This window comes from Silurus aristotelis, assembly GCF_946808225.1.
Source record: "Silurus aristotelis genome assembly, chromosome: 2".
In the NCBI taxonomy this organism is placed as follows: Eukaryota; Metazoa; Chordata; class Actinopteri; order Siluriformes; family Siluridae; genus Silurus; species Silurus aristotelis.
This window is the reverse complement of record NC_139575.1, coordinates 9795918-9810217: the sequence shown is the minus strand read 5'-3', so window position 1 is coordinate 9810217 and position 14300 is coordinate 9795918. Positions and strand designations below refer to the sequence as shown.

The following is a 14300-nucleotide window of genomic DNA, read 5'->3' as shown; positions in this document are numbered from 1 at the left end:
AGTATATGTACACCATGTAATGTAATATGTATGTATGAATGTATGTTTGTAAAAATAAATTTTATATATATATATATATATATATATATATATATATATATATATATATATATATATATATATATATATAAAAAATTTATTTTCACATACATACATACATACATATTACATATTGCATTACATGCTGTACATATACTACATATTTATCTGTGTGTGTATATATATATATATATATATATATATATATATATATTTATATATATATATATATATATATATATATATATATATATATATACATATACATACACACACACACACACCGCGTACCGTATTTTCCGGACTATTAGCCGCTACTTTTTTTCCGCGTTTTGAACCCCGCGGCTTAAACAACGAAGCGGCTAATTTATGGATTTTTCCTGGGTTTTTCCCGGTTTCACAAACTTCAAGCCAAAAAACTGAACCCCATAACATTAGACTAATGAAATTTCCGAACGGAAACGAAGAAACGCACCTCACCTGTGTTCTGAGCTGCACAGCATCGGGAGAAAAAACCTCCATCGGGTGATTTTTAAACGCCCGACGATGCCAAAAGATAAACTCCCGATAGAAATAGTTGTGAAAGGAAGGAGGAAGACAGTGAACAATGACTTTCTTGGTAGGCTACTGTTTAGATACAAGCCGTTGTAACGCGTTGAGTCTGGGTGAAGGGAGAGCTCACTAACTCCAGATGCAACAGAAATCATATAAGCACAGACAGGTTTCCAAAACTTTTTTATTTAAGGCACAATATGTGTAGAGAAAGAGAAGTATAAAAAAAATACAGTGTGTAATATGTACATTGTGTGTATAATTGTATAGAAGTTATATACAGCGATCTAGCAGTGTAGTGTGGTTGCGTATGGAAAAAGCTGTCCCTGAACCTGCTGGTTCTGGTGTGTAAGTTCCTGTATCTCTTTTTTGATGGAAGTAGGTTAAACAGTTTGTGACTGGGATGTGGAGAGTCCTTGATGATGATGTAAGCTCTGCACAGACATCTGCTGTGGTGAAGGTGTTCAATGGCAGGTAGTTGGGTGCCAGTGATGCTTTGGGCGATTTTGACCAGCCTTTGCAGGGCTTTACGTTCGCACACAGTGGAGCCTCCGTACCATACAGTGATGGAGTTGGTCAGGATGCTCTCGATGATGCAGTGGTAGAAACTCATTAGAATCTCTGGGGACAGATAAGCTTTCTTGAGACTCTTTAAGAAGTACAGGCGTTGTTGTGCCTTTCTAACCAGAGCTGAAATGTTGGGGTGCCATGACAGATCTTCAGAGATGTGAACTCCCAAGAACTTAAAGCTGGAGATCCTCTCTATCTCAGTTCCATTGATGTTGACTGGGCAGTGTCTCCTGCTGTTAGATTTCCGAAAGTCCACGATGAGCTCTTTAGTCTTCATGGCTTTGAGGGTCAGGTTGTTGATGGTACACCATGCAGTCAGGCTTCGGATCTCTATATATAGTGGTTTTCCAAATTCTATCACCAATGATAGTGGAATACTTATGGAGTATTACAATTACTCTACTGCCATAATGTCCTGAATGTACTCCCACAATTTCCTCCTTTTCCATGGAAATAGCCAATGATGCTGGCATTGCATTAAAAGAACAATTAACAAAGAAAAACACTTTTATTGAAAGTTTTGTGTGAGTGAAGGCCCACACAGTGTCTTCAATAGAAACAGCTTTTTATTATTTAATAAAGAATTTAATACTGCTAATATAACTATATATATATATATATATATATAACTATATATATATATATATATATATATATATATATATATATATATATATATATATATATATACACATATACATACAGTGAGGAAAATAAGTATTTGAACACCCTGCTATTTTGCAAGTTCTCCCACTTAGAAATCATGGAGGGGTCTGAAATTGTCATCGTAGGTGCATGTCCACTGTGAGGGACATGATCTACAAAAAAAAATCCAGAAATCACAATGTATGATTTTTAAACTATTTATTTGTATGATACAGCTGCAAATAAGTATTTGAACACCTGTCTATCAGCTAGAATTCTGACCCTCAAAGACCTGTTAGTCTGCCTTTAAAATGTCCACCTCCACTACATTTATTATCCTAAATTAGATGCACCTGTTTGAGGTCGTTAGCTGCATAAAGACACCTGTCCACCCCATACAATCAGTAAGAATCCAACTACTAACATGGTCAAGTCCAAAGAGCTGTCCAAAGACACTAGAGACAAAATTGTACACCTCCACAAGGCTGGAAAGGGCTATGGGGAAATTGCCAAGCAGCTTGGTGAAAAAAGGTCCACTGTTGGAGCAATCATTAGAAAATGGAAGAAGCTAAACATGACTGTCAATCTCCCTCGGACTGGGGCTTCATGCAAGATCTCACCTCGTGGGGTCTCAATGATCCTAAGGAAGGTGAGAAATCAGCCCAGAACTACACGGGAGGAGCTGGTCAATGACCTGAAAAGAGCTGGGACCACCGTTTTCAAAGTTACTGTTGGTAATACACTAAGACGTCATGGTTTGAAATCATGCATGGCACGGAAGGTTCCTCTGCTTAAACCAGCACATGTCCAGGCACGTCTTAAGTTTGCCAATGACCATTTGGATGATCCAGAGGAGTCATGGGAGAAAGTCATGTGGTCAGATGAGACCAAAATAGAACTTTTGGGTCATAATTCCACTAAATGTGTTTGGAGGAAGAAGAATGATGAGTACCATCCCAAGAACACCATCCCTACTGTGAAGCATGGGGGTGGTAGCATCATGCTTTGGGGGTGTTTTTCTGCACATGGGACAGGGCGACTGCACTGTATTAAGGAGAGGATGACCGGGGCCATGTATTGCAAGATTTTGGGGAACAACCTCCTTCCCTCAGTTAGAGCATTGAAGATGGGTCGAGGCTGGGTCTTCCAACATGACAATGACCCAAAGCACACAGCCAGGATAATCAAGGAGTGGCTCTGTAAGAAGCATATCAAGGTTCTGGCATGGCCTAGCCAGTCTCCAGACCTAAACTCAATAGAGAATCTTTGGAGGGAGCTCAAACTCCGTGTTTCTCAGCGACAGGTCAGAAACCTGACTGATCTAGAGAAGATCTGTGTGGAGGAGTGGGCCAAAATCCCTCCTGCAGTGTGTGCAAACCTGGCGAAATACTACAGGAAACGTTTGACCTCTGTAATTGCAAACAAAGGCTACTGTACCAAATATTAACATTGACTTTCTCAGGTGTTCAAATACTTATTTGCAGCTGTATCATACAAATATATAGTTAAAAAAATCATACATTGTGATTTCTGGATTTTTGTTTTTAGATTATGTCTCTCACAGTGGACATGCACCTACGATGACAATTTCAGACCCCTCCATGATTTCTAAGTGGGAGAACTTGCAAAATAGCAGGGTGTTTAAATACTTATTTTCCTCACTGTGTATATATATATATATATATATATATATATATATATATATATATATATATATATATATATATATATATATATATATATATATATACAAACAAAGAGTTTTCTTTATTTTCATGACTATGAAAATTGTAGAGTCACACTGAAGGCATCAAGATCTATTTGACCTAGAAGGAGAGTGATGAGGTGCTGCGCCAGATGACCTGGCCTCCACAGTCACCGGACCTGAACCCAATCGAGATGGTTTAGGGGTGAGCTGGACCGCAGAGTGAAGGCAAAAGGGCCAACAAGTGCCAAGCATCTCTCGGGGAACTCCTTCAAGACTATTGGAAGACCATTTCAGGTGACTACCTCTTGAAGCTCATCAAGAGAATGCCAAGAGTGTGCAAAGCAGTAATCAAAGCAAAAGGTGGCTACTTTGAAGAACCTACAATATGACTTTTTACAGTTGTTTCACACTTTTTTGATATGTATATAATTCCATATATATAATTCCACATGTGTTAATTCATAGTTTTGATGCCTTCAGTGTGAATCTACAATTTTCATATTCATGAAAATAAAGAAAACTCTTTGAATGAGAAGGTGTGTCCAAACTTTTGGTCTGTACTTCTTCTTCTTCTTCTTCTTCTTTCGGCTGCTCCCATTAGGGGTCGCCACAGCGGATCATCTGTCTCCATACCACCCCTGTTCCTTACATCTGCCTCTTTTACACCGACTACCTGCATGTCTTCCCTCACCACATCCATAAACCTCCTCCTTGGTCTTCCTCTTTTCCTTCTACCTGGTGGCTCCATCCTCAGCATTCTTCTACCAATATAATTCATGTCCCTCCTCTGCACATGTCCAAACCATCTAAATCTCGCCTCCCTCACCTTGTCACCAAAACATCCTACATGCGCTGTCCCTCTAATAAACTCATTTCTAATCTTATCCATCCTCATCACTCCCAACAAAAACCTCAACATCTTCAGCTCTGCTACCTCCAGCTCCACCTCCTGTCTTTTACTCAATGCCACTGTCTCTAATCCATACAACATCGCAGGTCTCACCACAGACCTATAAACTTTCCCTTTCATTTTTGCAGATACCCTACTATCACAAATCACTCCTGTCACTCTTCTCCACCCACTCCACCCTGCCTGCACTCTTTTCTTCACTTCTCTAACACACTCACCATTACTTTGCACTGTTGACCCCAGGTACCTGAATTCCTCCACCTTCTCCAGCTCTTCTCCCTGCAACCGCACCACTCCACTGCCCTCCCTCTCATTCACACACATGTATTATGTCTTACTCCTACTGAGTTTCATTCCCCTTCTCTCCAGCGCATATCTCCACCTCTCCAGGCTCTTCTCAACCTGCTCCCTACTCTCACAACAAATCACAATATCATCCGCAAACATCATAGTCCAGGGAGACTCCTGTCTGACCTCGTCCGTCAACCTGTCCATCACCACTGCAAACAGGAAAGGGCTCAGGGCCGATCCTTGATGCATTCCAACCTTCACCCTGAACCAGTCTGTCGTTCCTACTGCACACTTCACTGCCGTCACACTGTCCTCATACATGTCCTGCACCACCCTCACATACTTCTCTGACACACCTGACTTCCTCATACAATACCACAACTCCTCTCTTGGCACCCTGTACACCTTCTCTAAATCCACAAATACACAATGCAATTCCTTCTTTCCTTCTCTATACTTCTCCATCAACATTCTTAAAACAAATAAGGCATCTGTGGTGCTCTTCCTCGGCATGAAACCATACTGTTGCTCACAGATGGTCACCTCTTCTCTCAGCCTGGCTTCCACTACTCTTTCCCATAACTTCATGGTGTGACTGATCAACTTAATTCCCCTGTAGTTACTGCAAGACTGCACATCTCCTTTATGCTTAAAGATCGGTACCAGCACACTTCTTCTCCATTCCTCAGGCATCTTCTCACCTTCCAAAATCCTGTTAAACAATCTGGTCAAAAACTCCACTGCCATCTCTCCTAAACATCTCCACGCTTCTACCGGTATGTCATCTGGTCCAACCGACTTTCCACTTTTCATCCTCTTAATCGCTGCTCTCACTTCCTCCTTACGAATCCTATCCACTTCCTGCTTCACCAACTCCACATCATCCAACCTTCTCTCTCTCTGATTTTCCTCATTCATCAGCTGCTCAAAATACTCCCTCCACCTTCTCAACACACTCTCCTCACTAGTCAACACATTTCCATCTCCATCCTTTACTGCTCTAACTTGCAGTACATCCTTCCCAGCTCGGTCCCTCTGCCTGGCCAATCGGTACAAATCCTTTTCTCCTTCCTTAGTGTCCAACCTCTCATACAGCTCCTCATATGCCTTTTCCTTGGCTTTCACCACATCCCTCTTAACCTGCTGCCGCATCTCCTTGTACTCCTGCCTTCTTTTCTTATCACTCTGTCGATCCCACTTCTGTTTTGCCAACCTCTTTCTTCTTATGCTCTCCTGCACTTCCTCATTCCACCACCACGTCTCCTTGTCTTGCTTTCTATTTCCAGATGTCACACCAAGTACTTTTCTAGCTGCCTCCCTCATCACTCCTGCAGTAGTTGCCCAATCATCCAACACCTCTTCAACACCACCGAGCCTCTGTCTGACCACCACCTCTTCCCTGAACCTCACACTACACTCTTCCTCCTTCAGTTTTCACCATCTTATTCTTCTTTTAGTCCTCACTCTCCTCCTCTTCTTCTTCGCCTCCAAAACCATCTTACAGACCACCATCCGATGCTGTCTAGCTACACTGTCCACCGCCAACACCTTACAGTCTCCTTTAGGTTGCATCTCCTGCATAGCACATAGTCCAGCTGTGTGCTCCTTCCTCCACTCTTATACGTCACCCTATGATCCTCCTTCTTCTTAAAATAAGTGTTCACCACTGCCATTTCCATCCTTTTAGCAAAATCCACCACCATCTGCCCTTCCACATTCCTCTCCTTAAAACCATACCTACCCATCACCTCCTCATCACCTCTGTTCCCTTCACCTACATGCCCATTAAAGTCTGCCCCAACCACCAATCGTTCTTTCCTAGGTACACCATCTACCACTTCATCTAATTCACTCCAGAATCTTTCCTTCTCCTCCATCTCACAGCCAACTTGTGGAGCATAGGCACTGATGACATTTATCATCCCTTCAACTTCCACCTTCACGATCATCACCCTATCAGAAACTCTCTTCACTTTCAATACACTCTTACTGAACTCTTCCTTCAGAATCACCCCTACACCATTTCTCTTTCCATCCACACCATGATAGAACAGTTTAAACCCACCTCCAATGTTCCTGGCCTTACTCCCTTTCCACTTGGTCTCCTGAACACACAACAAATCCACATTTCTCCTCTCCATCATATCAGCTACCTCTCTTCCTTTACCCGTCATAGTACCAACATTTAAAGTACCAACCCGAACCTCCACTCTCCTACACTGCTCCTTTACCTGCCGTCTCTGTAGACGTCTTCCTCCTCTCCTTCTCCTCCTTCGGCCAACAGTAGCCCAATTTCCACCGGTACCCTGTCGGCTAACGATACCTGTGGCGGTCGTGGTTAACCCGGGCCTCGACCGATCCGGTATGAAATTCTCATTTGTGATTTGCATATTTGATTTGGCACCTTCCTAACGCAACCCTCCCCATTTACCCGGGCTTGGGACCGGCACTAAGAGTGCACTGGCTTGTGCATCCATAATGGCTGGGTTGGTCTGTACTGTGTATATATATAAAATTAGATATGATGTTGCATATGTTTTATTACAAGAACATGGATTTCTATGACTTTGCTGAGGTTTCATCATTTGTGTATATTAAGGAAAAGTCAAGTCAAGTCAAGTTTATTTGTATAGCGCTTTTCACAACAGACATTGTCTCAAAGCAGCTTTACACAAATCAACAGTTAAGGTGAATGGTGTGAATTTGTCCCTGATGAGCAAGCCGACTGTGGCAAGGAAAAACTCCCTTAGATGTCATGAGGAAGAAACCTTGAGAGGAACCAGACTCAAAAGGGAAACCCATCCTCATTTGGGTGACATCAAGAGTTTGATCATAAATCTTTCAACAATACAGAACACTGGAGAGTGAGAACTAACATGAGCACTGAAGTATTAGATTATAAGTGATGTTCTTTCTGCAGTCTTCTACAGTCTATATGGTTAGTAGCTCCTAGTTTTATAAGCTCAGCATTTGTGATCATCACAGATCCAATGTCAAACTCCAAACGTAGCGGGATCCAAATGGCACTGGTACGTCTCTAGATGGTTCGGGATGTTTGCGAGTTCGGCATCTACTTCTTCAAAGGTCCGTAATCATCACGAGGTGGGAGGTGACTGGAGCTGGCCAAACCTCAGGGTGTCTCAGGATGGGGAGAGAAAGAGAAGCAGTGGAGAGGAATTAGCGTAGCTGCTGTTTATGATATTACCAGCACAAGTTGATAATGTGCATGTGATCAGATGTTCTGGAGCACAAAAAATCTGCACTTAAACTGGGTGAGTGTGTCTGAGCCCCGAACACTGTCAGGAAGACTATTCCAGAGTTTAGGAGCTAAATGTGAAAATGCTCTACCACCTTTAGTGAACTTTGCTATTCTAGGAACTACTAGAAGCCTAGAGTTTTGAGATCTCAGGGAGCGTGGCGGATTGTAGCGTGTTAAAAGACTGGATAGATACATAGGAGCCAAACCATTTAGTGCTTTATAAGTGAGAAGTAATAGTTTGTAGTCTATTCGAAACTTAACCGGAAGCCAATGTAGGGAGGATAGAATTGGGGTTATGTGATTATATTTTCTTGACCTTGTGAGAACTCTGGCTGCTGCATTCTGGACTAACTGAAGCTTGTTTATTAATGATGCAGAACATCCACCTAGTAACGCATTACAGTAGTCTATTCTGGAGGTCATAAACGCATGGACGAGCTTCTCTGCATCGGATATAGACATGTTTCTTAACTTAGAAATATTTCTAAGGTGAAAGAAGGCTGTTTTTGTAACTTGGTTGATATGATATTTGAAAGACAAGTTGCTGTCTAAAATAACTCCCAGGTCTTTTACCATTGGACTAGTGGTTACAGAAAATCCGTCTAAATGCAGGTTGAGATGCTGGAGCTTCTGTATACTAGTTTTTGGGCCGATGAGCAAAATCTCAGTCTTATCAGAATTTAAAAGTAGTAAGTTATGGGTCATCCAATCTCTTATTTCCTTAACACACTCAGTTATCTGAGTTAATTGAGCTGTATCGCCTGGTTTAGATGAGATATATAGCGGAGTATCATCAGCATAACAATGGAAGCTAATTCCATGCCTTCTAATAATATTTCCTAATGGAAGCATGTATATTGTGAAGAGCAGGGGTCCTAGAACTGAACCTTGCGGCACGCCATAATTTACTTGCATTAGCCTGGATAGCTCTCCATTTAAATCTACGAAATGGTAACGATCAGACAGGTAGGATTTAAACCAGGTTAATGCCTGTCCCTGAATGCCGATGTAATTTTGTAAGCAATCTAGGAGGAGATCATGGTCTATAGTGTCGAATGCAGCACTAAGATCTAGTGGAACCAACAGCAAGATGAAGCCTTGGTCTGAAGCTAAAAACAGGTCATTAGTGATTTTAACTAGAGCAGTTTCTGTGCTATGATGGGGCCTAAAACCTGACTGAAATTCTTCAAAGATATTGTTCTCTTGCAGGTAGGAACATAACTGGGCAGCGACAATCTTTTCTAAAATCTTAGACATAAATGGGAGATTTGAAATTGGTCTGTAATTCGATAGCGTGTTTGGATCCAGATTGTTATTTTTTTCATTTTTTTAATTTATTTATTTTTTTTCTTTTTACTTCTTCTTTCCTTCTTCTTCCCGACGCATAGAATTTGTCCATAAAATGGTGCATTATTGTTAAGTTGCACTGCAATCATATGAGTGTACTGGGTATGGAGTAGGTACAGGTGTGTGAATTGTAATGAAAACTAGCTTAGAGAGAGAGAGAGAGAGAGAGAGAGAGCGAGCTATGTCTATGAGGATGAGGGAGGGAGGGAGCGAGTGTGAGGATGGCGACTGCAGCTCAGACACTACCTCTAACAGCGTCACAGGTTGTAGGCAGTCGCACCAACATTCTGACAGCTGGGGACGCAAACTCTCTCTCACTCTTTCTCACACACACACTCTTATACACACACACAGGCACATTCGTTTAGCATGGCTGTCGTTTATCCACTCGTCGCTTTATGGCAGCTGGTGGGTTTGGGTTGTGCGTGACAGCGGTGATCGTGAAAGAGCCTGGATCATGTCTGACTCTTTCTGGACTGTGATTTCGAATTTTTCTCTGCCTGAGAGAAGCATGCTGCGTCGATCTAAGAGGTACATCTCTCTCTCGCTCTCTCTCTCTCTCTCCCTCTTATATTTATGCTTTTCCTCAGAGATCCATTTAGTCTGTTTACCTCTCAGTCCAATTTAAATGGTCACATGAGCATTAGTGGAAGGCGTTGTTGTTTGTTTGTAACCTCCATTTCTCCTCTAGTTTGTGCGTTTTGAAGGTCACACGTTCCTCCCTGCTCTCTCTTTCTCTCTCTCTCTCTACGAGCTGCATGCATCTTGTGCTTGTCCTGTTTTAACCTGCCCTGCAATGTTTGCATGCACACACAGGCACACACCATGGAGTGAGACAAGATTCGCCTTATCTATGTTTATCTTGTGGAGCAGGTCTTCAGCTCTCCTCCCGTCATTAGTTCCCGAGTTCCCGCTGCGGATCGCCGAGATGTTCCTTCTCGCATAGCAACAGGGCTGAGAGTGGAGCACGACTCCTGCTGCTTCTCTCTCTCTCTCTCTCTGCCCTTCCCTTTCCCTCTGTACATATATACGCAGGATGACATGGACCACAAAGCAGTAATGCAGGAATAAAAAACATACAGTGAATGTTTAGTTTCAATTTCTCTACGTAATACAACCGAAGTTTTGCGCCATTTGATATGAACATACCGATGGTTCGACTCCGATCTCACGATGACGTTGGCAATACGACCAAATTGTACAAATATTTTACGTTTTGTGCGGCAGGCAAACGTAGCAGCGTTATGCTCCACCCTCCAGTCTCCCAATGGCACCCAATCACGCCACCATCTGCCTAGTATTGTATTGGTTCCTTTTGCTGCTAAAACAGTTCTGAACCTCTGAGCATTAACTTCTGCAGTAATCTGAGCTGCAGGAGCTCGTCTGTTGGATCGGACCAGTATTCGCTCCACGCGTGCATTAATGAGCCTCGACCGCTCACGACCCTGTCGCCGGTTCACCACTGTTCCTTCCTTGGACCACTTTTAATAGATTCTGACCACTGCAGACTGAATAGATTCCACCAAGCTGCAGTTTTGGAGATGCTCTGACCCAGACGTCTAGACATTTTGGCCCTTGTGAACCTCGCCCATTTTTCCTCCTTCCAACACGTCAACTTTGAGGACAAAGTGTTTCCTTGTTGCTAATCGTATCAATCCACTAACAGGTGCCATGATGAGATGATCACCGCTCATAATGTGATGCCTGATCGGTGTATATGTAGAAGAGGAGATGCCTTCAGAATTTGGGCAGCAAATGACTGCATTTCAGAGCCTACTTTCAAAGTGAATCTGTCCTAGTGAGAACACGACCTCACCGAGTCTGTTATTGTACTGATGGTGTTGATATTCAAAATTATTCTGTCTATTTCTGTAGACCAACACGCTTCACGCCTCCAAAGCCCTGATATCTATATAATTATTAGTCTGGAGTCCCGGATTATTTGACTGCTTGTATCTACCCGGAAAATGTAATTGGAAGGTAAAGCTGGTGATTGAGTGTCTGTCCTTTTTTTTATTTTTCCCCCTCTCCCCTTCACTCAATCTCATCTTATCTGTCAGGTTTTCTGTTTTACCCTCTCCATCATCTGCATATTAAATGTGCCTCTCATTTCTCACTTGTGATGCCATTCATCTCATTTCTTCTCGGTCTCATAATGCACCTTTTTCTCAGTGTCTCCTCAGCCCAGCCAAGTTTCTTGGTTCTTCTTAGAAGTAAAAAAAATTAAATAAATGCAGGTTAGTATCGAAAGATTTATTGCGATTTAGCAAAAACACCCGGAGAGCGACTGTGTGTGCAGATTGATATGAGCGGAGGTCATTAGCAGGAATCTGTTTTCACAAGAGGGGAATAAACTATTCATCATGTGTTAACTTTATTAGGAGACACGTACAACTTTGACGTTCATGCAGATTTCTAATCAGCTTAATCATGTGGAAGCTGCAAAATGCAGATTCAATTCAAGAGCTTTGGTTAAAGTCCACATAAAACATCCGAATCAATAAAAAAGAAAAAAAAAAAAGAATTTTGTGATTTGTTTGTGATGTGGTTAATGGTGCCAGATGGGCTGCTGTGATTACATCATAAACTCTCAGGATATTGGTTCACAACGGTCTAGAGTTTACATAGAACGCTGCAACTGCGTGTGTGTGGAAACGTCTCGTTGATGACTGGCCATAGAGCAACCCAAATAATCACTCTTCTCTACCATGCTGAGCTGAAAAGCATCTCGACACGTGCAGGACACCAAACCTTAAAGTGAATTCAAGAACAGGAATTTATCTGTAGATATTCAGTGCACATTTACGCCTCCACAGCCAAAAGAAATCGAATTAAATCTTTCTAAGCATCTCATATAATGCACCCGAAGCTGTGCTTATCAAGTAAATGCTTATATTTGAGCTCACAGCATTGATTTCAACATGATTTGGTTTCAGTTTGGCTTTTCTGGGGATTGTTTCAGGTTGTAATCTCAACTCACTGTTACAATCCTGAATGAACAGCACATGACGGGGTTTCCGCAGGGTCTTAAAAAGTCTGTTCTAGGTCTTGTAATGCAACTTCTAATGATCATTGAAATGCTCCCGCAACCCCGTCGAATGTTTGTATTATTTATGTATTTTGGTCTGTTTGTTTCTGTGGAGTGTTTCCTTCTTTCACTAGTCCAAGTATGTATCGCTGTCAATCAGCTTTTTGTTATTCCTCTGAATCTCTGTTGGATTGTTCCACAGATGTAAACCGGATTACATTTTTTAGCGATGGAGAAGTGCAAGTTTAGCGATACTTAGCTTGAAGAAAAGGGAGATTAAGGCTCTGGATAAGGGTCGTTGCTAACAACATAATTGTGCGTGGTTTATTATTTTTTTATGTCGTGTTATAGGTCTTAGATTTCATCGTTATTGCTTTTAAAAAGATCTTAAAAAGCCAAAAAAAAAATGGACGCCTTAAAATGTGTGTATGTGCGCGCGCGCACACACACACACACACAGTGGTGTGAAAGTGTTTGCCCTCTTCCCGATTTCTTATTCTTTTGCGTGTTTGTCACACTTTAATGTTTCAGATCTTCAAACTAATTTCAATATTAGTAAAAGATAACACAAGTAAACACAACATGCCATTTTAAAATGAAGGTTTTTATTATTGAGGGAAAACACAATCCAAATCTACATGGCACGGTGTGAAAAAGTATTAAAACTGCCATAAAACTGTGGTTTATCACACCCGAGTAAGATTTCTCTCGCCACACCCAGGCCTGATTACTGCCACACCTGTTCACAATCAAGAAATCTCTTAAATATTCTTGTAAATGTTTTCAAGTAATTAATGGTGTTATGGATGTTGTGAATAAATGTGTGTTGCGCTGAAGGTTTAAATCTAGTCTCTTTTATATTTATTTAATAACTTGGTGGACCGAATGGTGGCGTGTCAGAATAGTGAACACTGTAATAGCTAATACACTTTTTCTTTACATGCGGCTTGTTTGTTCGTGACTTCCGGGGACATTGATTTGTAAAATAAGTCACGGCAACATTTGTATATCAGGTTTGAAAACCCGTGCTGCTGTGGGTTGAACGGACAGGAATATTTGCACAAATCCTATTCTATGAGAGTAGAAACGGTTTTCCTTTTGTTTCCAGTTGACCATTTCCCCCCCTTTCCTCTTTAGTAATGTCCCTCATCCGCTAAGCGCATGCAGTTCTCTGCATTATTAATGAGCCTGGTGGCGTGTGTGTGTGGGTGTGTGTTCTTGTGAACAGAGCACCTGTCTCACACACTCGGTATGATCACTGAGCCACACACACACACACACACACACACACACACACACACACACACACATCAATGTGAGACACATGCACAGGAGCTGAGTTTTTAGTGCTGGTTGCCCCTTTGTTTGTCTCTGAAGTGAAATGTAGTGATATTTCTGATCAATCCATTCATTTTTCGATCCATCCTTTCTTCCTTCTTTCCTTCGATCCCTCCATTTTTCAATCATCCATTCTTTCTTTCTTTCTGACCTTCTATCTGTCCTTCCTATATCTCTCAATCCTTCCTATTCTCCTTCCTTTCTCTGTTCCTTCTTTCTTCCTTTCTTCCTTCCTTTGATCCATCAATTTTTCAATCGTCCATTCCTCCTTCCAAATCCTTCCTTCCCTCCTTACTTTGTCTAGTTATTCTTTCCTATCTTCCTTCCTTCGATCCATCCATATTCTATCTTCCTTCCTTTCCATCCTTCCTATATCTGTCAATACTTCTTTCCCTCTTTCTCTTCTTTCTTTTGTTCATCCTTCCTTCCTTCGTTATCTATTCATCCATTTATCCATCTATACATACATATTCTAACCTGATGCTTTATGTCAGTAATTTAGTTTGTGTTTTATGAGTAATGGCTTCTTTTTTTTTTATTATTACTGAAGGAAATTGTGAATGTATTTATAAGTGCTTACAGGAGAGATTAGGAGTATGTGCTTTGTTCTCCT

The 14300-nt window shown here is 41.6% G+C and overlaps 1 protein-coding gene across 9 annotated transcripts in view; it reads left to right on the top strand.

Moving 5' to 3' along the window:
- The window catches only part of mast2 (microtubule associated serine/threonine kinase 2), a 149038-nt gene that overhangs the window by 89775 nt on the left and 44963 nt on the right, over positions 1 to 14300 (top strand). For 2 of the 9 annotated variants that reach the window (XM_083565459.1, XM_083565457.1), the window contains exon 1: positions 9538 to 9852. The exons of the other annotated variants lie outside the window; for them this stretch is intronic. In XM_083565459.1, the coding sequence (XP_083421585.1) occupies positions 9779 to 9852 (74 nt within the window). In that variant the 5' untranslated portion in view covers positions 9538 to 9778. Of the gene's footprint in view, positions 1 to 9537; positions 9853 to 14300 lie in introns of those variants that run through there. 9 annotated transcript variants of the gene reach the window in all.